The following is a 25911-nucleotide window of genomic DNA, read 5'->3' as shown; positions in this document are numbered from 1 at the left end:
GGAAGACATCCCAGTGTATGGCCAGAAAGAAATCCACCAATCCACTCCTTGTTCTCATCCTACCAGACACTGACTGGTTGTTACTAGTGATGGCACACTTGACAGTGGGAATCAGATACATGATGTCGTGATCCGAATTTGAAAGGGTTAGATTCTGGCAGAATGCATCTTTAATGTTGTTGTAGCACTTATCCAATCTTATTTTCCTGTGTGTTGTTGGAATCCTGGAAGAGTCTATTCCAACTTACAGTGATTAAAGGCTGGATGTATACAGTGCAGATAAAAATGTTCCCCTCATCTCTGGGTAGATACAATAGTCTTAGACTTGTGCATATTCAAGGTCAGGGGTGCACACTCTTTTGTTGTGTAAACCCCCCCCCCCCCCGCTCTTTCCCCAAGTCATTTGTATTCCTATCCATACTAGGGATGTCCCGATTAACCGCTTTTACGATTAACCGCGATTATAAATGTCACAGTAAATGAACGGTTTGAGTAGCGGAAAATCTCTCACGAGTCGCAACGCTAGTAACATCTTGTGCGTGTATTCAAACTGTGTTCAGCATGTCAAATGTATTCAGCTTACATGGAGTGATACTCAATTATATCCACCAATCAAACGCACCAAGTCGGAAGTGCTGGACCATTTCCGGCACTGTGGACCAACATAACTGTGATACGCTTTGATGTGATACTCTGGTTTGATTCATTGCAGAGCCTTGTGTTGAGGTGTGTTCCTCCATCTTGTTCCTCAGGGAAGGGGTGTTGCTGAAGACTATAGATGGCAGTAGTGGCTTAATGGCCTGCTGGCGGAGGCAATGTTGATGCCACACGTTCCTCCCTGTTTCTGCAGCTGCCTGTCTCCACCAGAACATGGTCTATCAGGCCTGGTTCTAGCACAGCCATTTCCTGTCATACACCTTTAGCACCTGCTCACTTCCCCCAGGAAGCACAGTAGTTGTGTTGTGTAGATGGCGGATCTAAGTACTACTAGTAGCAACAGCACTCCAGCAGTCTTCTTCCACATGTTGTTGTTTTTCTCGTTCTTGTTCACTTTTTGGTTTGGTTGGCATCCATATGTGCTGCATTACCACAGTCTGCTGCACTGTCCTTTGCATCATCTATTCTGGCGTTGACATGGCAAGGTGCAACATGGAAGTGTTACTGAATGTAGCTGCATGTGTTAATAGTGAAAATTTGCAAAAATTAAATAAATAGAACCACAAAAAAACCCCAGTAACACATCCCTCTAAAGCTGCGTTCAGACCAAAAGCGTCTGACACGAAAAAAAATCGCTTGAATCGCTTCTATCGCGCCGCTTGATCATAAATATACATTTTTGGATCATCGCTTCATTCGCGCTTTTGACGTCGGAAGAAACTCACGGCTGATTGGATGTCGCGGCACGATGCCGCCTGAAAAGTTCAAATTTTCCAACTTTATTTACGCCGCTTCAGACGCTTGATTCATTCATTCGCTTCAGACGCTTCATTCGTGCCGCCTGATATAAAATCGTGTGTGATCGCGCCATTTACATTCATTTTCTATGTAGACTTGCTGCTCAATTCACTTTAGACGCTTTTGGTCTGAACGCAGCTTAACAACAGGGCTGCATGGCTGATCGAAAGGGTCAGGGCTGAAGCTACAAGCTTATAGATGCCCTAACTTTTAAACCATACATGTAAATATATGTATATACATTACCTATACATAAACAAACAAGCATACATGCCATCTACACACATATACACACACCTACATGTACACACTCAGCAAATACCAAGCAAAAATAGACATTTAACATTAGTCCCATAAATCATTCCTACCTACATTTAACATTAGTCCCATAAATCATTCCTACCTACATTTAACATTAGTCCCATAAATCATTCCTACCTACATTTAACATTAGTCCCATAAATCATTCCTACCTACATTTAACATTAGTCCCATAAATCATTCCCAACCTTCAAGACTGTATCTTTCCAAAATGACATTTTTTAACTTATTTTTAAATTGCACCAGATTTTTCACCCCACAGACAGATACACACATGCTTTTCAGAGTAGTGTGAACGATTGGTTGTTTAAAATTCCATCTCCCTCTTAGATCGTATCTCCCTTCTCTATCACTAAAGTTTTTTTGTATATAGCCAGGAAGTAATTTATGATGTGCTTTATTCTCTACTAGATCCCAAAATTTCAGTGTCTGTGATTTTATGAACATTGCATTGGTGTGATCATAATAACCTGCTTTGTTCACTATTCTTATTGCTCTCTTTTGCATATTGTATATTGGCTGTAGGTTGCTTCTGTAGGTGTTTCCCCATACTTCAACACAATAAGTCAGATATGGTAACACAAGTGTACAATACAGTGTTTGTAATGATTTATTATTTAATATAAACCTTGTTTAGCCGAGAATCCCTACCGAGCGCATTCATTTAGACCTAATATATTTGATATGTGGTTTCCAGCTAAAGTTATGGTTGATTTTTACTCCTAAACATGTGCTCTCATTTACTCTTTCCAGTTTAACACTATCAATCATTAATTCAATCGAAGTATTCAGTTGTTTATTCGTATTCCCAAACACCATGAATTAGTTTTTTTGATATTTAATGATCATTTATTTGCATCGAACCACAACTTTAGCTTCCCCAATTCTGCTGCGGCAGTCTCTAACAGCTGCTGAAGATTCTCACCTATACAAAAAATATTTGTATCATCAGCAAACATTACATATTTAAATATTTTGGAAACATTGCATATATCATTTATGTACAATATGAACAGTTTTGGTCCTAAAAATAGTAAATTGCATTTGGACTCAACCTGAAAGCATTTATACTCACCTGTTGTCCTCCCAGGCTCCTCTTTGCAGGACAGAAAGTTCCCTTAATATGTCCTTCCAGTGCGTAGTAAACCAAATCAATCAGCTGAGCCACACTGGCCGTGTCTGTTCATTCATCCAACTGAATAGAAAATTGCTAACAGGAGCACAATTTATTCAATAGGTGTGACTGAATCAGTTCACACACAAAAGGCACAGCTTTCACTTTATTAGCTGCCTCTGTCCAAAGCATAACTTGACACATTCTGAACACTGCTGGAAGTATGAGTTTGGGTGCATTTGTGTGTTGCTTCTTACTTTTAACAATTTGTCGAGCTACCAAATAAGAAGCCTTCTGAGCTGCCTCTGATGTTTAGTGTTGTGTGTTTTTCTATATTCTTGCTCTTTTGACAGATAAACAGTTTTGTTTAGCTCTCATATCCTGAGTGCTTGGTAATCAGATGTCACTTTAGCTTCATGACTTTGTGTTTTCTTGTTTTCACTTGATGATGTGGACTGACTCAAATATTTCTCCAAGCTTGCTGACTAGTTAGCTGGCTAATAGCCAAGCTGATGGGTGTAATGGTACGTGTATTTGTCCCAAACGGTCATGGTATTGACACAAATAATAAAAGTTTGGTTTCTCACTTGGCAGGTGGTAAGAAGTAAAAGTAGTGGTTTTGTCCCTTTTTTTTTTTTAAATCTTGGGGCCAATTTTTGCTCCTCCATCACAGGTTTAGGGCCATTCAGAGATTTGTTGGGGCACTCACACTGAGTGGCCCTGGGCAACAAGTCCAGTGGTGCAGCAATGCTAGCTGTGGGAAAACAAGCTCAGGCCTAGTGACTACCAGCTTCTTTACAAGGCCTCAGTCTATTTAGCTAATCTGTTGATATTCCACTGGTGAACCGTGTGTGTGTGTGTGTGTGTGTGTGTGTGTGTGTGTGTGTGTGTGTGTGTGTGTGTGTGTGTGTGTGTGTGTGTGTGTGTGTGTGTGTGTGTGTGTGTGTGTGTGTGTGTGTGTGTGTGTGTGTGTGTGTGTGTGTGTGTGTGTGTGTGTGTGTGTGTGTGTGGACAAGAGAAAGTGGAACTAAATTGTAGCAATCTTTGTTGTCTTTGTTAAATTTGTAAATGTGGATTATTTCTCTGAAGCAGCTTTAGAGAAGAAGACCATTGTCCACAGTGCTGGACAGTGATGTTCTGTATCTGGTTGTTTCAGCACTTTTACTATTCTATGACATGAAAACATAATCTAAGGAAAACCCCAAAGACTTTGATTATCTAAATCTTTAGATTACATTTTAATATTTACCTGCAGAAATAATAAATAGCATTTATTTTTTTGTCATGAATACATTTGTATCAGTACATAATGTACTTCACTCTATTGACTTTATATCAAAAAGTAGGCAGGAGTAGAGCCTTACAGATACTGGACTCAAACCTTTTGCTATTTATTAAAATATTATTATTATTATTATTCAAATCGACATTTAAATATACATAAGTATGACAATGTACATATTAAGTAATACACTATATAACACATTTTACAATAATTTGTTATTTAGTAAAAGCATCAATAAAACAGTTTCCTTCTGTGTTTTCTCTTTTATCCTTTTTAGAGTTAGCTTGTTGTATTATAGCATTGTGAGGCACATTGGTCTGTTTGAACAGGAGACATGCAGCAGCAGCTGTAAATAAATCAATGTGCATATTAAAGAAATAACTGAGGCAGAAAAACAGAGTAGCACGGGACATTTCTAGTAACTTCATCAAACTAATGAATGTATTATGGAGCATGCACGATGGTCTTCATGTGACAGCTCTCTATATTGTTATAATCTTTTCCTCCTTCAGTTAGGGTCAGTCAGCTGGGAATCCCTCCTGATGATGTGTTTCTCTGGGGGGAATCCCAGACCCCCGCCTGTGTTCACGCTGTCATTGTCTGTAAAATAATGTTCATTCATCTGAGGCACTCATTTAAAAGTTTCCTTGATACATGACTGTTGGTTAGTGTTAAACTACTAAGGATTTGTTTTATTAATCTGTATTGTGCTCTTGCCTTGATGACATCATTCAGTCTAAAAATATGAGAAATGAAGTGTAACCCCCCCCCAGAAAAGAACAACATTAACCGAACCAAACCCAAATCCGTGATATGAACTAAACCGTGGATTTTGTGAACCGTTCCACCCTTACTGGCTGATAATCTTATATATACAGAATATATACATAAAATGCATGTTGTGGTTATCATACACTTATGACAAAGGAGGCTGTGATATTTTACAGTTTAATGACATTAGTGCTCTGAAACCAAAGTAATTAAACTTTATTGGGAATTTAATAATTATAAATTCCTATAAATAATAACACACAACAACCAAATACATGTACGTATATATTAAACTTGAATCAAGAAAAAATAATCAAATATACATAAAATGTTGCCTATATAACTTAAAAAATACATCGGTGCGTATCAGACTATATATATACCAATACCCATATATCTGTGATTGGCCAACATCGGCTGACCAATAATATTGGTCAGGCTCTAGGCAGGAGTGTTAACATGCACAGTGAAATGAATGAATGAATAAGCAGTGTTTCCCTAGAAATCTTTGTAGCAGCGGTGCTGTGTGTCGGTAACCTAGCAACACTAGGGGGGTCAGGGGGTATGCTCCCCCGGAAGAACATTTAAAAAAAATGATAGGACTGCAACTTACAATTATTTTGATAATTGATTAATCAGTCGATTATTTTTTCGATGAATCGGATAAAAGATTTTTTTTTTTAAAAGTCCACCCCTTCATTCAAAAACAAAACATTATTTCAAATTGACATTGCAATAAAGTTCTCAAACAACATGTTGCTGCTTGGACGTCCCTGAGCTGTTAAAGTAATATTAAATTATAAATAATAATTTAAACAAAACAACTAAATGTTGATGTCTGATAGCTTTAACAAAATAACATACACATGTATGCTACACAAAAAGAGGTATTTTCTGTAAATAAAAGATTAATAATAATGGTTTATTTTTGTAGTAACCAGTTTTACTTTTTCCATCATTACGCTACCATACAACTATGTGCGCTTACTGCTGACTGTGAGATCTGAGCAGGTAGAAGCTGATAGTTCACTCACTAGAACCAGGGAGCAACAAGGTTAATGATCCACACAGTGACATTATATCATTGATATGACGCACAAAAGCGATAGAAAACCGATCTTTTTTTGTGCACGCGCGCAGTCACTCTCTAGTGCACGCTCTTGCTTGCTCGATCCAGATTCCGGGAGATTGTGTCTCATTTTCGTGCGTCAAGTAGCCGCTACCAAAATGCAGGAGAGTTGGGTTGTCTGTTTTTATCCCCCCCCTACTTCAGTAGCTTATGAAGGGAGGGGGCAGGTTGTGTTATGAAGCCTAGCCTACACCACAGCTAAAAGCAAAGTTATATGATTAACTAGCTGCTAGCAACTTCTAATGAAATCGAGCAAGTTATCAACATAGTTAACGTCACGTTACTTCAAGCACAGTCATTTTTGCAGCTGCTGAATGTACATAGGGTAAACACTGAATTAGCCTCAGACAGTGTCGAGCACTCTTATTATTTAACAAAATAAACAAACTTATAATATATTACAGCACATATAACAAACAGCACAAATCTACACACAATAGCACATCACATACAATGTGGAGTCAGTGGTTACAGAGCTGAGAATGTTATTGTTGTTATTGGGATTCAAACCCTGAATGGGATTGAGTTGAACTTTGACACAGAGGTCCAGCTCAGGCTGCTCTCTCTCAGCTCAGACCTCCTGGACCAGAAAAGTCTGCTATGATGGATTTTTTTTAATTAATTTGCATAAAACTGAAAAACATTAAAAAATAATTAAACTTTTAGAATTAATAATAGTTTATTATGACACAGTGTCATAATAAACATTGGTATGTAACTTCAGTTGGTGATTGGATATAGGTCTGCCAGACTATAGAGGCCAAAAACGCCACAAATGTGCATTTGGAAACCCGGTTGACAGAATTTCGCCAAAATGTGTATATGCTCTGTGGGCGAGTATTAACCAAAATCTCAAGTACCATATTGAGCGGTGCAAGTGGGCGTGGTCTATCACATATTTGCTACCAAGTCAAGATTCCTTTGAACACTTGCTGACACATGCACTATGTTCTGGACATGCACAATGAGTTTTGTTGGGAGGAAAAATGGCAGAACTTTGAGTGCACATAATTAAATGCTGCAGGCTTTGTGATGATGAAACAAGGGTGTAACTGGTCTCACTGCTAAAAACACAATTAAAAATAGATGAAATGAGTTTGCTCATGTTTGTGAAGCTTGTTGCTACTTGCAGCTTTAATTTTGGCTGATTGAGCTGATTCCATCTGCAGAGTGCATAGGTTTAAACCTGTTAATTGCCTCTTGCAGCTATATGTAGGTGTAGGGTTCATTTACTGTTGGATTTTTACATTTTTCAAAACAAATGACCTAAATGTTATTTTCTACCTTTCTTTTTTTTTCTCTGTTGTACTGATAACATTCTGAATTGTGTGTCCAGTTAAATGTATAATGTGTTTATGCCTGACATATTTCTTTTGTTGCTCATTCACAACACAGTCCAGCCACGTTGAGCAACACCCCATGACTGATCTGTTGTGGCTGCAGTCTAGACCTGCATGTCAGCAAATGTGGATGGACACACACACAAAAGCAGTGAAACAGCATGTCTAATCTGTGTTGTGTTGTTTAAGTCCATTTGCCTGTGAAGATGTTCAACAACACATGTTACTGTCCTATAGTTCCTTTGGACATGGACTTGGATTAATGCAGCTCGACTGTAGTTGGTATTTGTCCATTTAGTCTTAGTTTAGTGAAACGTGATTATATTAACGGTAGAGAAAAACTGTAATGAGGCCGGAGAGTTCAAACCAGAATTGGGACATCCAGGACTTTGTTATTTTGGGCTGTAATGAACAACACAACCTGATGTTAAATGTTGGTATTAATGAAGCAGTGGTGGTTCAAGTTTAGACTGTAGAGTTTAGACTGTTTTGAAGGATTTATTCACATTTTTAAGTCTTTTAATAGGGAATAGATTATTTGCTGTTAATACTAGAATGTAACCATGTTGGACAAGGGACATGCAGAATAACTGGTGGAGTCACTAGGTACAACACTCTTACTGTCAAAGAAAAAGGAGTACAGGTGTGTTTGCTGACCACTCCTATGGGGGCCACACAGATTGTAAACGTAACGCACCTCCCTGCTGTCTAAAGAATAAAGAAGTCAGTGTGCCTCACTGGGCTCACTGTTGATGTCTGGTGACTGTGGAGGAACTGATGGAGAGTAGGGTTGGTCCGATCAGCGATGCCTGACAGCCATCGCCGATGGACACCACATCAGCGATGTGCCGCCGCCCGCCCGAAAATTAGACGTATTCTCCCGAGTCTGGAGTGAACGAGCAAGAGCGCGCACTAGAGTGACAGCGCGTGTGTGTTTGTGTGACTATAAATGCAGCGCGTGCGAGAGCAAAGCTCTGTTGCCGCTTATTAGATCGGCGATGATCATTTCTGGAGGGATCTTCCACTTGGCCGAGTTTTGGGTCTCCTCTTTACTGTCAAATCTCTGAAAACAAGTACAGGAACCATCCATATTTTATTCTTTTACAGAACCACTCTCCACCTCTCATTCACTTTTACATTTTCACATTGCAGCCATCAGGCTTTACAACAATAACATCACTAGATAGTCACGTGGCACTGCAATACTGTCCAATATTCTTCTGACATATTTACTGAGTTTTTAGGTTGCTTTTTAAAGAACATGGTGAATCTCATCATTTACATGTTTGTTTAGCAGGTGTCTGTAATGTAACCGTACAATGTTTTACAAAGTGCTGATGAGTCATATTTCTTGGCTGCAGTTTGAAAAGACTTTCAGTCAGAGATAAGTGGATTTAATGTTGTTCTCCTGACAGTGTGTCCTGAGCTGATGTCCACCTTACATTACTTGTGTAGCAGTGAGATTACATTCATTCTAGGATGAGTTTTTCCCTTTATTTTCATGCTTAAATTGACTGTAAGTCCTCATTTAAAAGCTGATATTCAAAACATCTTTGCGTTTGCAATCTTGAATGACAGAATGCATATAACTATTCTCTTTCCTCCACTTATTCAGCCCTACAGTCTACTCATGCTATTATCAGAAATCTATTCTATTTAGTCTTTTCTTTCTTTTTCCTTTTTTATATGTATGTATATATGTACATATGTCCATATTTTTCACATTTACAGTGATGTGTACCGTACATACTGTATGTTTGTGTTTGTATTAATACTGTACACATTATACAAATGGTTTGAATTGATTGTATTTTTGAATACTTGTGCATATACAGACAGGTGACAGATTGAAGGACACATACATACATACATACATACATACATACTGCTGCCATTCTAACGTTGTGCTTTCTTCTTGTCTTGTCTTCATTGTCACTGAACAGTTGTTCCAAGAAATTGTTCCAAGCGACTCTCCGGAGGTGCCAAACTGAGCCACCATGTCGGTGACTGTTCATGAGAATCGTAAATCCCGCACCAGCACGGGCTCCATGAACATCTCACTGTTCCACAAGCCCTCACATCCTGACAGTGTCCTGACCCACCTAAACACAATGAGGAAGCAGTGCATGTTCACAGATGTCACTCTGTGGGCTGGGGACCGCTCCTTCCCATGCCACAGGTAAACACATCCTCACTGAACATAAGAATCCTCTACTGTCTGTAGTATCAGCAGAGGCCTTAGAAACTAAGACGGCACAGAATGAACGGTCAACTGTTTCAGTAGCTATGTTGGTCAGTTGGTCCACCACTGTGGTCCTGTTTAAAATATCTCAACAACTATCTAATAGATTACCATGACATTAGGTACACATATCCATGGTTCCCAGACAACAAACCCCACTAGCTTTTGTGCCTTTAAGATAATTATATTAGTCATTATAAGAAAGATTGCCATGAACTGTGGTTTGGAATTGAATGTCCCACTCAGAATGAACTGTAATTAGTTTAGAAATCCTCATCTAGCACCATCATCGGGCCAGAAATGTCATGTGTCTAATTCTTTGGTTTATGAGTAAATACCTGCAACACTAATGACATTCCCCTCAGCCTGAGCTGTACTACACTTTTTGGTATTGATCAGCAAGGCAGAACAGTGCCTACAGTACTACCTCACAGAGCTGTAAGCATGGCTGTACACTGTTAGTTACAGCTACTTTTTACCTTCTTATTCTGCTTTTGGTTGTTTTAATAATCTGTGAGTTTTAGACCTTGAACGTTTTAGCTGTTCACTGACAAAAACCGTTGTGTCTTACAGGGCAGTGCTGGCAGCATGTAGCCGTTATTTTGAGGCCATGTTCAGCGGTGGACTACGAGAAAGTCTGGACAGTGACGTAAATTTCAGAGACAGTATACACCCTGAGGTACTACTGCTCTTAGTGAAGACAATTCTACTGTGTGTTTCTCATTTGAAGTGGAAGCTGCTGTGTGCTTCAGACAGAATACTGCAGTGTTAAATAGCATCAGAAGATGTTTTTCAACTATTTTTGTATAGCTCCAAAACCACTTCACAGTGAATCTCCCCTGTGGTGATTCAGGGTGGTTTAACAGCAAAGTATACAGTACAGTGAAAACTTATAGCAATCAACTGTTTATGGATCAAAAAAAAAAAGCTTGTGACAGAATAATTCCTATACACATGTTGTTTAAATATTGATCAAGTAGTCCAGTCAGAGGCTTTTCTTTGGCTTCTTTCATTCTTGAAAACAAAGAGAAAATGTTCAAAACTACAGTAATTCTATTTGGTTACAGTTTTTGTTTGATTCTTTTTTCATTATTTTACTCCCATGATACATAGCAGCTGTGTTACCACAGGAACCATTCTGCTCCTAGCTGCTACCTGAGGCTGGACAGCATGCACACTGAAATCATGACAGGAGAAAGAAAGTCATTTTGTCTCAGTGAGAAATGTAGTCTCCTTGAAGCTGATGACAAGCTGCCAAAAAGCAACCAATGAGCTGCAGCAGTGAAACTTCCTGATGTACTCTATTCAAACATCAAGAAACTGACTGGTTGATGATGGAGACAGAAAACGACAGTGCACAGGAAAAGAACCAGTGGTTGATGCCGCTTTCATCAAGTGGATTGATAATGCCCAGTCACAATGCTCTCTTGAGTGTTGGCCCTTGGTGAGGGACAAAGCAGAAGAATTAGCAGCAAGCGAGCCAAGTTTCCATAAGCTGGTTTGAGTGATTTTTATTTTTTTTTAAGAGAGAGAAAATTGTGATTAAGAAAGTGCACAGGGAAGCTGCTGAGGCTGACATGGAGTCATACAAAGAATGGCTTGAAGACAAAGTGGGGACAGATGAGAGAATACGTGGAGGAAAACATCTGGAATGCTGATGAGAGTGGAATTTATTACCTAGTACCTAGTACTACCTGATGGCACCTTGACCTTTTAAATCTGACAATAAAAAGGGGGGGGGGGGTGTCTAAGGAAAGGATCACTGCTCTCTTTACCTGTTCTACCACGTTTTTGTCATTGGCAAACATCAGAAGCCCTGCTACTTCAGAAATGTGTGCACACTACCTGTCTGTTACACAGCCAGTGATTCTGCACTGATGACTGGGAATATCTTTGTTGAGTAGTTGAAGGAGTGGAATTGAAATTTGGGCCAAGACAGCAAGAATGTTCTTGTGTTTTTTGACAACTGTACAGCTCATGATGTGAAAAACACAAGTTGAGCTCCTGTGCAAGAACACAACCCTCATTCTCCAGCCATGTGACCAGAAGACCAGGACCAGAGAAATTGATGAGAGGAGCAGAGCTGCTGCAGGCAAGGTCAAAAAAACCAAGAAGAAGAAGAAGAAGAGTGTCATTGTGCCTTTCTGGGCTGTGATGATCAATCCAATCTGCATTGTGACTGGTCTGACTGGTCTGCTGCTTTTACATCACTTTGTAAAAGAAGTGATGTAAATAGTCTATTTTATAAACATGTTGGGTTTTTTTCAAACTGTGAAACTATGCTATCACTTGCAAATGCACTGAACAGCAAGCAGTGGCTTTGTACTTTATTTGTAAACAGCACAATACTGTTTTAGGCTCCAGCCTAATTATAATTTGAACCAAAGTGAGTTATATTTAACATACATTACTATATTATACTGTAATGGATTTAAATTATACGCAGTGCTGTAATTTGTTGTGTAATTTAAAAAGCATTTGAAACAGCTGTACCGTATGTCATTTAAAACATTAAAAAAAAAAACCAGTATAGTGAAGCTGTCCATGTCATTACTTGATACTGTACTGTATTCATGTCATATGCAAATTCAATTAGATAATAGTTAATCTGCATGAGAAATAAAGAAAAAAGAAAAAAATTCAGTCATCATATTCATTTGCTTATATTGTTAAATTTGAGCAGAACAGATGTGACCACTATAGGTGGTTCACTGTTTTGTTTGATGGTTTGTTTGTATTGTGAAAGTGAAGGTATTTATGATTTATGAATGACACACTGTGTATTGTATGATATATGATGTGAACAAACATTTGTATACATTCATATTTGAATGATTTCATACAAACAGTTTAGTTTTTACACCATCAGATATGGTGATACACAACTATAATACATATGAAAATACTACAACTTCTTGCACTTGTTTTATTTGGTTCTTCTTGGGTCAGATAACTCTGGTGAACTAAGTTGTTTGAGTCATGTAGAAGCCTTAGAACTCGTCTTTGTGTTATACTGTTGAACATACTTTTATGTCAGCAGCAGCAATAAAAAATGAACTCTCTTATTCTGTACTGTTGCAGGTCTTGGAGCTTCTGCTGGACTTTGCCTATTCATCTCGAGTTATTATAAATGAGGAGAATGCAGAGTCATTGTTAGAGGCTGGAGACATGTTGCAGTTTCATGACATCCGGGATGCAGCAGCAGAGTTTTTGGAAAAAAATCTGCATTCTTCCAACTGCTTGGGGATGATGTTGTTATCAGATGCCCATCAATGTAAAAGACTGTACGAGCTGTCGTGGAGGATGTGTCTGTTACACTATGAGACGGTAAAGAGGATTTACATTCTTTGCTGGCTTTCTGCACAAACATTAATAGGCTGCTCTTGTTGTGTGGGATATTCTGGTTTCGACTCCTTTGCCAAATTACTATTAAGTTGTTGCAGCTGTGAAATGGTGGATTAGTGTTAAAAATGGATGTATTTCACATAGACTGCAAGAACTGAATAAGGCTGCTGGGTAAAATGTGGGTGTGTTTCAAAGTCGGACCAGCACAATACTGGTTTGTGCCAGTTGGATGTGGTTTCCACTCTGTTTTAGTAAGGCAAGCAAAAGGATACATGCTTATGCTGACACAAATCTACTGATTGTGCAACAAGTATACAAAATACCACGTGTGACAGCAGCATAGCAAAAAACAAAGTGATTCTGGCTACTTTTGAAAAAGTCTGGTCATTTCTGCCAACATATAAAAGGTTTCCAAAGATGACATTAATGTTTGGCTACAATCATATCTCAGTACATAGTACATACAGTACATAACTAACTACTGAGATCCTGGAATGTGGCATCTTTGCTAGAACCAATGGACAAGAACACACATGTTAACTGATCAGATAGGGTGGAATGAAACCAGCAGGTAAGAGAAAATGAAGGGTAACATTATCCACCGTGTATATTGTGAACACCCTTTTGTTTTTTCACTCACTTCATGGATCAACTTTGAACTCTCACAATCAGACTTCATGGATGCTGTATTGCCAGATCTCAACAATTCTTGGATTAGATTTTTAACATAATCTAAGATGTCAGTTACTGAAGTCAGGTTATAAATATGTATATCTTAGCCTGACCTTTTTGACTGAAAAAGTCCAGCATATCTGTCTCAGACGTCTCTCCTTTTAAACTTTAAAAATGACCACTAACACATGGGCAGAAGTAGAAATTAGCACCTGAGTCAGCAACTATTTGTGAAAAATGTATTTTGAGAGAAATGTTGACTGAATAAACTTGAATGGAGCCAACATTTTGCAGCCTTTACAGGAACTTCCAGATTGGCCTCAGCTTTTTGCAGAGTTGAATCATGAAATTGAAACCAGTATTGGCGATTGTGTGGATATAAAAGCATGAGGGGGAGTACTTTTTACTATTTTAAAACCTTCATCTTTTACTCATTGGATTGATAGATTTGGCTGCTGACTGTGCTTTTCGTTTGAGTGAACTTTGTTTAATGAATTGGATTTGTAATGTATAGAATTTCAAAGATGACATAAGGCGCAAGGGGGAAAAAAAATCAAATCGGAATAAACAGTTTAGAGTCTGCACCAGGGGGCCACAGGCTTGTTGCTGCTGAACTGCCCCATCACATGGACCATAAATCTAGATTCTTGTTTTTCTTGGATACAGCAGCTCTAATCCTGAAGTACTTCATAGTATATTACCAGCTTTATTGTTTTAAACATGGTTTATAAAGCATTCTAAATCACCAAACAGGACAGGAAAGATCTGTGATGTTATTCTGTTGTTCAGATTTTATGCTCAGTATACAGTACCAAGATGACTGCAGGTGGTGTCCCTTCATCACTCAAGTCAAGTTAGCAGTTTGAATAAAAAGAAACAAGATAGGTCATTCCAGAAGATCCATGTTTAGCTTATATTGAAGTGTGTTTTTAATGTTTAATGTGTGATACAGGCCTTTGTCTGTCCTTTAGGTAAGAGAATCAGAGGATTTCTACAGTCTATCTAAAGATAAGCTGCTGGAGCTCATACTTAGCGATGAGCTTGAGATAGAAGATGAAGAGGTGAGTGATCTTCTTTTTTCTTCATTGATGGAATTGTCACAGCTAACCGCTCCTGATTAGCCATCCCACACAGATACAAGTCATTTTACTGCCAAATTCGCTGCCAATATCCTTAATGAACCATTATCAATTTTGTTTCCAGATGTTTACAATTGATTCTGAATATATTTGATTTGTGGCAGGTGGTGTTTAACTCTATGATGCAGTGGGTACGATATGACCTGGAGGGTCGGCGTCACCATCTACCAGAGTTGCTGAGGGGCATCAGATTGGCACTGCTGCCATCTGAATGTCTACTGGAGGCTGTAGCCTGTGAAGAGTTGGTGATGGCTGACAAGAGAAGCAGGTAGGCTGTGTTTGTGTTTTGTCAGGGAACTTCGTAATTTACATGGATTCATTAAGCTCTGATATTTGTTTCTATTCTTGTGTCTTTATTTTACATTGTGTTATTTAAGAAAATATAATGTTGCACATTTATAAGATTTTCATTTTGATTAATCTGCAATTAAATTCTTAACAGTATGGTCTCAGTAAAGAAAATGCTCATTACAATTTCAATATCCTAGAACTCAAGATGACTTCATCAGACTTCATCAGTAATGTAAGAGTGAGGAAAGCAGCAACATAAATTAACCTGGAACCATGACATTTTTATCATTTTGGTTTGAAGATGACTTGAACAATTGATTGATTATCAAAGAGTTACAGATGAATTTTCTGTCAATTTACTAATTGATAAATGAATAAAAGAACTGTATATAAATATTTGTTTTCCTACTTCAGGCTTTTGAGTTTTAAATGTATCACATATACCAAAAAAATGCATGTAAGTAAAGTACATTGTGTAAGACAGTGTGAATGAAAGAAGCAGCTGATTTTCCAGTGCATGGGACCTGGTCATAAACAAATTTAATAAAATAAAAACAAAACCCATGGACATTTCTGTCTTAAATGGAGCCTCTGACCTCCTTAAAGGTGATTTTATATTGTTCACACAAGATCCAGTCTCGTATCTTGTGTGCACATGATTAAAAAAATAAGATCCATATCTGGTGCTCACAACAATCTCTTGATAACACCAAATATGGAGATGATAAGATTAAAAGAATACTTTGCCTGCAAGCAGCCTTGATGACAATAAAGTGTGTTTGAGATCAGATAAGAATCAAGTTGTGAAAAACCATAAAATCTGATTTTAACCTGTGATTGACTCTTCTCATCAAAAGCGTGTATGTATGAGGTGCCAAAGTGCCTCATACATAGACAAAAATGAGCAAAGATTGTGAGAGGAAACAGCGATAAACATTGAGAGAGGACAAGTTACTGCGCACTGAACTGCTGTTTACTGCATGAGAGAGTTACTGTGCGAGACACTGAATTATACTGCAAGAGAGACCGAGTTTTACTGTGTGGGACAGGAGGAGTTCTTCAAAAGGACAGGTCATCAAAATAAGAGTTCGATAAAATAAAATATATAAAGCTGAGTTAGCATGAAGTTAAATAGACATAAAGCATCTATTTTCATTTTATTCAAAGAATAAGCTTGATTCTTATCCTCATTAACACTGCTGGACAGTTTAGAACAGTGGACATGGTATTACGGTGTCCAAACTAGTGTTGAAACACGGATGAGCTCAAGATCATTATAAATGCATGTTTGCACAATCTTTTCAGCAAACAGCAGCCAATTAAATACTACTGCAGATCATTGCACCTTCAACATCTCTTTATTTTCTCTCACAATTTTCAGTTGGCTTTTGCCCACTTTGGCTCATAACATCTATGTACCAGCCAAGGCAAATTAGTCTCTTGCTCTTCTCTCCTCTCGTCTGCTCTGCTCTCCTCTTCTCTCTAAGAGTTGTTCCATCTGTACAACTAGTCTTCTTGATCAGCATCCAAATCCTTTTAATATTGAACTTGCTGTTAAAGGTACAGTCTGTCATTCAGGAGAAAAAGTGTTGATATTTTAACTGAACACCCAAACAAATACCCCATTCATTCGTGCTCCATCAGAAATGTTACCCTCCAAATTCATGCATGTGCATTGTCATGGGTTAACAGAAAACAGAAATATGGTGGAATCCAGTATGATGCGTCAGCTGTAGAGTCATTGCTGTTCCTCTCACACAAAAGTTTTCATCTCACATGAGAACAACAGTCCGTCCACACTGTCCCCCTCGCTGCAGCCTCCACATCTCTGTCCCCAGATGCAGCGTCTCTGTCCACAGATTCAGCGTCTCTGTCCACAGAATCAGCGTCTCTGTCCACAGAAGCAGCGTCTGTGTCCACAGAATCAGCGTCTCTGTCCACAGAAGCAGTGTCTCTGTATAAAAATAATAATCTCTACAATTACAATAATAATACATTTTTTGTATTGCACTTTACATTTCAGCAATCTCAAAGTGCTACAGAGCAGAAAATTATTTTAAAAAAAGGTTAAAAGGAGAACCTATAAAAGACACTTAGCAAAATGCTTTTGTAAAAAGATAAGTTTTTAGGTCTCTTTTAAAAACATCTGCAGTCTGTGGGGCCCTCAGGTGGTCAGGGAGGGCGTTCCACAGCCTCCGGGCTGCAGAGGAAAAGGCCCGATCACCCATGGTGCGGAGCTTGGTTCTGGGGGCAGGGACAGCAGTGGTGGAGGGGTGTGAGCGGATATTATCAACTTTTTGTCTGAAAAAAGTGTGTGTATGTGCATGTTGCACCTCTCCTCGGTGGCCTCAAAGTGGGAGGGTGAAGGGGGTTTGAGAAGGTGATTTATTGTTGAGAAAAGTTGTTTGGAGTTACCAGGGCTGTTGTTGATGATGGTGGAATAAAACCTGGACCGTGCATCCCTCAGAGCTTCTGCATATGACTTCTTGTGTTCTCTGTATGCCTGTTTGTGAACAGTCAGTCCAGAGGCCTTGAGCCGCCGCTCAAGGACACGCCCAGCCAGCTTCATATTTCACAGCTCGCAGGTGTACCAGGGTGCTGAGCGCGAGAAGGAGACTGACCTGGATGTTAAGGGGGCGTGGAGATCCAGAAGACTGCTCAGGGACTGGTTGTAGGAATCCACTGAGCCAGCAACAGAGAGGAAGTCAGTAGAGCCAGAGGAGAGAAGTTGAAGGTCCAGGGCCAGGGCATCCGCGTTGATGTTTTTCAGATTTCTGAAATTAATCTGCCGCTTGGGTTTGGTGTGGGGGGAAGGAAAGGGCAGCTCCATTGACACAACCTTGTGATCGGAAATACCAAGATCATAAACCTGAAGGTTGCTGATGGGGGCGGACTTAGAGATGACCAGATCAAGTGTGTGCCCCCTGAAGTGTGTGGGGACATCAACATGTTTTTGTTAATCAATCAATCAATCTTTATTTATATAGCGCCAAATCACAACAAAGTTATCTCAAGGCACTTTCCACATATAGCAGGTTCTAAACCGTGCTCTTCAGGTTTTAATTTTAAAGAGACCCAACATTCCCACATGAGCAAGCATTTAGCGACAATGGCAAGAAAAAACTCCCTTTTAACAGGAAGAAACCTCAGGCAGAACCAGACTCAAAGTGGGCGGCCATCTGCCTCGACCGGTTGGGGTAGAGAGGAGAGAGAGCAAGAATAGGAGAGAGAGAGAAGCACATAGAAAATAAACATTTAAGCTAGAAGGTCCGGGACTGGAGTATGTCATCTGGATGTCTACAGGCCCAGATTACCTGTGAGATGAGAAAGCACAGACAACTCCGGGGAAGAAGTTTAGGTTATTGAATGCATTAATAGTACATGAATGTTATTGGATATAGATGGATGGATAGAGAGAGAGAGGAGGAGAGAGGAGCTCAGTGCATCATGGAGGTAGGAGTCCCCCGGCAGTCTAAGCCTATAGCAGCATAAACTAGGAGCTGGCTAACTATAAGCTTTATCAAAAAGGAAAGTTTTAAGCCTACTCTTAAAAGTAGAGAGGGTGTCTGCCCTCCGGACCGAATCTGGGAGATGGTTCCACAGGAGAGGAGCCTGATAACTGAAGGCTCTGCCTCCCATTCTACTTTTAGAGATACTAGGAACCACAAGTAGGCCTGCGTTCTGGGAGCGTAGTGTTCTGGTAGGTACATAAGGTACTATAAGCTCTTTAAGATATGATGGAGCCTGACCATTAAGAGCTTTAAAAGTGAGGAGAAGGATTTTAAATTCTATTCTAGATTTTACGGGAAGCCAATGCAGTGAAGCTAAAATAGGAGTAATGTGATCTCTCTTTCTAGTTTTTGTCAGAACGCGTGCAGCTGCATTCTGGACCAGCTGGAGAGTCTTTAGAGATTTATTCGGACAGCCTGATAATAATGAATTGCAATAATCAAGCCTAGAAGTAACAAATGCATGGATTAGTTTTTCAGCATCAATTTGAGACAGGATGTGTCTGATTTTTGAAATGTTACGCAGATGAAAATAGGCAGTCCTTGAAATGTGTTTTATATGGGAATTAAAGGACAGATCCTGGTCAAATATAACTCCTAGGTTCCTTACAGTAGTACTGGAGGCCAAAGTAATGCCATCCAGAGTAGTTATATCATTAGATAATGTGTTTCTGAGGTGTTTAGGGCCAAGCACAATAACTTCAGTTTGTTCTGAGTTTAATCGCAGGAAGTTACAGGTCATCCATGCCTTTATGTCCTTAATACATGTTTGTAGTTTAGTTAACTGGTTGATTTCATTAGGCTTTATTGATAGATATAATTGAGTATCGTCTGCATAACAATGAACATTAATTGAGTGTTTCCGAATAATGTTTCCTAAAGGAAGCATATATAAGGAGAATAGTATTGGTCCAAGCACTGAACCCTGAGGAACACCATGTCTAACTTTTGTTTGCATGGAGGATTTATCATTAACATTTACAAACTGAAATCTATCTGACAGATAGGATTTAAACCAGTTTAATGCTGTTCCTTTAATGCCAATTAAATGTTCAAGTCTCTTTAACAGGATTTGATGATCAATAGTATCGAAGGCAGAACTAAGATCTAACAGGACGAGGACAGAGAGAAGTCCATTGTCTGAAGTTAAGAGGTCATTTGTAACTTTTACCAGTGCAGTTTCTGTACTATGATGAGCTCTAAATCCAGACTGAAAATCCTCAAATAAGCTGTTATTATTTAGAAAGTTACACAGCTGATTAGCAACTGCTTCCGAGGATCTTAGAGAGAAAGGGGAGGTTAGATATGGGCCTATAGTTGGCTAAAACCTCTGAATCAAGAGTTGGCTTCTTAAGAAGTGGTTTAATGACAGCTACTTTAAAAGACTGTGGTACATATCCTGTCAGTAAAGACAGATTGATCATATCTAATAAAGAAGTGCTAACAGAGGGAAAGAGGAAATCGGCAGCGGAGTGGCATGAGGGGGTGTCGACATGAATATTTATATCTCCCAGGATTATGGTATTGGCAGAGGTAGTACAGAGTGTTGTGAGGAGATCAGACATGTCCGGGATGAAAGCAGAGTTAATAATAATAATAATAATAATAAATCACATTTATATAGCGCTTTATGTGGTACTCAAAGTCGCTTTACAATTTCCCTATTTCCCTATTAAGTTGGATTTGGGGGGCTGGTAGATGAGGAGAACAGTCATGGGAAAGGGGGGGCTTACATTTGCAAGACACTCGCAGGAGGATGTTGTAGGCAGCGGGATGGGGGACAACTCCAGGTCCTGTCGATGGATGACAGCTAGGCCACCACCGCGGCCAGTACTACGAGCTGCCTCCAAGTAGCTGTAACCAGGGGGACAGGCTTCATTGAGGACGGAGTAAACCTCTGGCTGGTGCCATGTTTCTGTCAGACATATGAAGTTAAGTCCTTTCTCCCTGATGTGTTCTTCAATCAGGGTGGATTTTTTGTTGATGGATTGAGTGTTGAAAAGTTCAAATTTGACCAATGACTGTGGGGGGAATCTCTGTACAGGTTGCAAAACATTGAAATCCACTCCGCGCAAACTGGAATCCACTCCACGAAATCTATCCAGCCGAGAGTGCAGAGATCTCGCGGTGTTTCCCATGTTGACGGAAGACCAGACAGATGGGATGTTTGTAGAAGAGCAGCTTGGCTGGTTATGGAAGATGAATTTTCGACCGGAGCCTTTGTGAATGTAACGAGGGCGGCGAAGAAGTCCTTCAAAGTTCTTTGATGATGGGGATGTTAAGTCCAGGAGTGGTTGAGGGGTTTAGTCGGCGGAGTTGGGAGATGGAATAGCTGAACGCCTGCTGACCAAGGAAGGATGCTGCCTAGCCAGACAACGTTAGCACCAAGTAGCAGCTGGCTAACGGTAGACGGTGGTGAACGGTGGTGGAAGGGATGAAAGTTGTCTGTCAAGGCGATATGATGATAGGATCCAGAGAGTCCTTTCCAGGTGGGACAAGGGTTGACAGGTTGACAAGGTTGACACCTGGAAGTTGTCTGTAGCAGGTATCCTACAGGTAGGTACCTAGCTACCCCACCAGTAGAAAGATGGGTGCATCATAGGATCCGAGGTCCAGAAAAATTAGAGCACAAGGCATCGCAATTAAAACAATCGGTGCTGTAAAAAGCGCAACTTGAAAAAAATAGCGCAAAAATAGTAAAGGAAAACTATACAAGCAATCGAAATCATGGATGGAGAAGCGGCGAACAAACAACGTCAGCGTTACCATGGAAACTGGGTTTCAATGGTTTCAATTCTTTGAATTGCATTGGATTAGACTCTCTGACTCTACCTTTAAAGGAGACTTGTGGAAATTAAGACATGTTAGCAGCCATACCTGTTGATAAAAAATGATGCAATACTTTTAGAAAGGAGATTAATGTCCTCATCTCTCCGGTCATGTTTTAACTGTCCTCTGCAGGTCAATAGTAGAGGAGGCAATGCAGTGTAAAAAGAAAATCCTTCAGAATGACGGAGTAGTGACTAGTCCCTGTGCTCGACCACGCAAGGCAGGACACACCCTGCTTATACTGGGAGGCCAGACCTTCATGTGTGACAAGATATACCAGGTAAAAGACATGCACACAGTCCTAAAATTAATTGCACGTTCAGTTATACGTTATAGTGTGAGGCTTCTATAGTGATGCCAAAAAAAAAAACCCACACACAATCTGCAGATAGAATGCACCCATTTTCCATATATTATATCCATATATTTCCTATATTCCATATATTTACCATTATTGATTTTCCCAAGGAACACTTTCTCAGAGTTTGCAGTGTCACAAATATAAGCAATAATTCCTTATTTTTCAGAATTTGAGCCCTTTTGTTCAGCTCCTGAGTCATTGGATTGTTTGGATCTGTCACATAATTCTGTGTTTAAACTAGACTTCTATCAGAGCAGCACTCTCTAAAACCTTTTCTGGCTCTGCTGCTGGGTGTTAGACTCCTTAGTTATCTTCAAGTAGAAAGTGAAAATACTCCAGGACTTCAGAAACCAATGACTGATGTCCAAGTGGCAGTCTGTACTATGTTAAATGACTTTAGCTCATATTCCATCACTCTGGTTGATTTTAGGTTGACCACAAAGCCAAGGAGATCATACCCAAGGCGGACCTGCCCAGCCCCAGGAAGGAGTTCAGTGCGTGTGCCATCGGCTGTAAGGTTTACGTGACAGGAGGAAGAGGATCAGAGAACGGAGTGTCTAAAGACGTCTGGATCTATGACACTGTCCATGAAGAGTGGTCTAAAGGAGCACCCATGCTTATAGCCAGGGGAGTTACATTATTATATAGTTGCGTTATAGTAAATGGAATGATAACAAATAGAATTAAATTGTTGTTAATATTAAATGTGCTATCTTTCCGTATTCTTCAATTTAAACTGTCCAGTTCAGCTAAGGGCAGTTAGCTGGTGCTGATATTTATTGGCTAAATCCCAATACAATTGTGGATTGCCCATTTTAAGAAATACAATATGCTACTTTATCAAATTAAGTTTTGAATATGAAGATGTATCACTTTATGCAATGAGCATAAAGTGATTTGTATGAAAATGTTCACTATTTTCTGACCTTTTCTAACTCATTTATTCATCTAGTAAACAATCAACATATTAATCAATGATGAAATGAATCATTAACTGCAGCCCTACTTGATCGAGCATGTCACAGTATGGTCTAGACCTGCTCTATGTGTAAAGTGCCTTGAGAAGACTTTTGCTGTGATTTGGCGCTATATAAATAAAGATTGATTAATTGACAGTTAATAACTGTTCTGATAAGTAGCTCTACTGTAATATTATTATCAGCTACTACTAAACTTAAACGCTATAGTGCCACTCAAATGACCTTGGCTTGGCAGTGACTGCAGAATCTCTGGTTAGACATTGTATATAAAAATAATGACCATCTTATTGACCTGCTGTAGTCAGAGTGCAACCTCAACTATATCAGGGGTTGACCACACTATACAATGTTTAATGAAAGGCCAGTATCAGCAATCCAATACTCTGTCTGATGGAGGGTTTGCTTCACATAATGTGGGTATTGTCTTCTCCAGGTTTGGCCATGGTTCAGCTGAGTTGGAGAACAGTCTCTACGTTGTTGGAGGTCACACAGCCATAGCTGGTGTATTTCCTGCTTCTCCATCTGTCTCTTTAAAACAGGTAAGAAAAACATTGACTTTTATAAACAGTATGAATGTACATGTTTGCTAATGCCATGTGTCTTTGTAATATTTTTCCAGGTTGAGCGGTATGACCCTATTAGTAACAAGTGGACTATGATGGCTCCTCTAAGAGATGGAGTCAGTAATGCAGCAGTGGTCAGTGCCAAACTAAAACTCTTTGTTTTTGGAGGGACCACTATACACAGAGACAAGGCTTCTAAGGTTGGTGGAGAATTAACAGTTTGTTATTCAGTTCTCTTAAATTAAGTCTTGATTCATATTTGATTGTATTCAACATGAGAAAACAAAAGAAGAATGAGACCAACACATTTAAGTTAGTTTAGGTTTTGTTTGTGTGTGGTAATAATGTAATACAAGATATACAAAACAGTAGTGTCTCTGTAATAATACATTCTGCCCTGTGGCTGTCAGAAAGTTCACAACCTTATATAAACCCAGTTCTCTGTCTTGTGTATCTAGGTGCAGTGCTACGACCCTGTGGGGAACCGCTGGAACATTGCAGCTGAATGCCCACAGCCTTGGCGCTACACAGCAGCTGCTGTGTTAGGGAGTCAGATCTTCATCATGGGTGGAGACACTGAATTCACTGCTGCTTCTGCTTATCGGTTTGACTGTGAAACCAACCAGTGGAGTCGAGTAGGTGATATGACATCTAAACGGATGAGCTGCCATGCTGTGGCCTCAGGAAATAAGCTGTATGTGGTGGGAGGTTACTTCGGGACCCAGCGATGTAAAACATTGGACTGTTACGACCCTACGTCAGATAGTTGGAACTCCATCACCACTGTGCCTTATTCACTGATCCCTACCGCCTTTGTCAGCACATGGAAACACCTACCTGCCTAAGTGGGAGACACTAGAAACCAATAATTGCAGGTAAATTGTGGATGAGTGGTTGAAGGACTGGAGACTGTGCTGTGTGTGTGTGACACATCCAACTCTGAACTTATCAAGAATTGTTCTGTTGCCTCCCTCCAGTCACTGTCTTTGTTCACTGTCTGAAGTCAGATTAAGTTTAAAAAATGTTTAACCAAGTGTTAAACACCAGCCCACACAAATACACTGTATGTCTTGCTGTTCACCTTTGTTTTTTAATCATCTATCTCAGCTGTGTCTGAGGGAACACTTTCCTTTTTCATCAGTGCAGTTGCCACATAATCAGTCGCATTTACTCTCACTTTACACATGTAACCAAGACCTGAAGCGTAATTTTAGGCTTCAAGTATGTTTGCTTTCAAATAGACTCAGAGTTCAGAAATTGTCACTAAAATGAGAATAGCTGATCCCACTATAGATAGTCTGGGCCAAGATTGGCACTAGTTTCAGGCTAACCCCATTCATTTCAGCTGGTTGGCCTCACTCTCAAGCTCGCTCGACCACGGTTGCTAACACAACAGCATCATCTGCCTGTCCTGCTGTGGCAGTGTTGATTCAGCTCTGTGACTGTACCTCTGCAGCTGGCTCTGTACCTTTTATACTGAACAGCGAGGTAGAATAAAGACGCAGCATTCCCGCCTTGAACGGGCTATGTAAAAGGGGCACACTGCACTATTCATGGCTATGGTCTCTGTGCCAGGTGCATGGTCCAATGGGGTTTTACTTTTGCGGAAAAGAGGCTGCTAACCTGACATGTCATTCATAAAAAGGAAGAATATGGAGTTATAACTGACCAGTCTGATGTGTGTAGAGGTGTGTGTGGTTATACTGTCTTAGCCTGGTGTCATCAGCTGTTTTAATGAAGATAAACACAGTGAATGGCTGTGTGTAATGGCACATAGATTTATCAACACATCAGTCCTCCTGCCTTCAGATGCTGCTGGGATTTAATGGATTAAGGAGAAACTTTTCACACTGTATAAACAGCTGTAAAGAACATACACTGTAAGAATTACCTACATTCATTAACAGATCAATACAGATGTTTAACCACAGATGTGTAGATATGTTTCTTGTTGATAACACGCCAACACGCCTGTAGGTGTTCAGATAGGTGCAGGTGCATTTGATATTTAAACAGCGTGGGTGCTGGACTTAAACTAGCAAAGAAAAGGCGGGGGTAACATAGGGCCCTATACTACTAACTTTATATTCTCTGCTCTGGTCGTCGCAGCCTTACTGTCACACACAAGCTCCCTCGATTGCACATTCACTGTGCACTGAGGTCATTCCATAGAGGAGCTATGCTACTTGCACATTTTAGTTGAGGAAAAAAAAAATTCCCTAAAACTTAGGCCCGGCGGAGAGTCAACTCCAGCCCTGCATGCCACTGGGCCAGCAGAAACCCAGGTTTATAGTGACCAGGACACAGCTGCTCTTTAAATCATTGTCAGTTTAAGATAACTAAAATGAGCTGCCTGCATAAGAAATGATCACTTTCAACATAAGGCACACAAATCTCTTGATTTATTGAGTTTGGACTTCAGGGCCTAGTCTCCAGATCCCATACATGGCAGGAAGCATTTTTTTTTTAGAGAATAATGATAAAGGATTAATGCGGTCTGTAAAATGATTAACTGATGGTATTGCACACCCTCAGTGAATGTCTCAGAGTTAAACTAAACAGTAC

At 39.7% G+C, this 25911-nt stretch overlaps 1 protein-coding gene across 1 annotated transcript in view; it reads left to right on the top strand.

The window, feature by feature from the left end:
- The window catches only part of enc2 (ectodermal-neural cortex 2), a 42875-nt gene that overhangs the window by 6341 nt on the left and 10623 nt on the right, over positions 1 to 25911 (top strand). Inside the window, exons 2-11 of the mRNA XM_062420313.1 lie at positions 9359 to 9594; positions 10231 to 10336; positions 12739 to 12984; positions 14646 to 14735; positions 14918 to 15081; positions 21575 to 21722; positions 22234 to 22431; positions 23218 to 23322; positions 23403 to 23546; positions 23805 to 24221. Of these exons, the coding sequence (XP_062276297.1) occupies positions 9413 to 9594; positions 10231 to 10336; positions 12739 to 12984; positions 14646 to 14735; positions 14918 to 15081; positions 21575 to 21722; positions 22234 to 22431; positions 23218 to 23322; positions 23403 to 23546; positions 23805 to 24191 (1770 nt within the window). The 5' untranslated portion in view covers positions 9359 to 9412 and the 3' untranslated portion in view covers positions 24192 to 24221. The remainder of the gene's footprint in view (positions 1 to 9358; positions 9595 to 10230; positions 10337 to 12738; positions 12985 to 14645; positions 14736 to 14917; positions 15082 to 21574; positions 21723 to 22233; positions 22432 to 23217; positions 23323 to 23402; positions 23547 to 23804; positions 24222 to 25911) is intronic.

This window comes from Scomber scombrus, chromosome 6, assembly GCF_963691925.1.
Source record: "Scomber scombrus chromosome 6, fScoSco1.1, whole genome shotgun sequence".
NCBI lineage: Eukaryota > Metazoa > Chordata > Actinopteri > Scombriformes > Scombridae > Scomber > Scomber scombrus.
The sequence above is the reverse complement of the archived record's forward strand: the minus strand, read 5'-3'. Positions and strand labels throughout refer to the sequence as shown.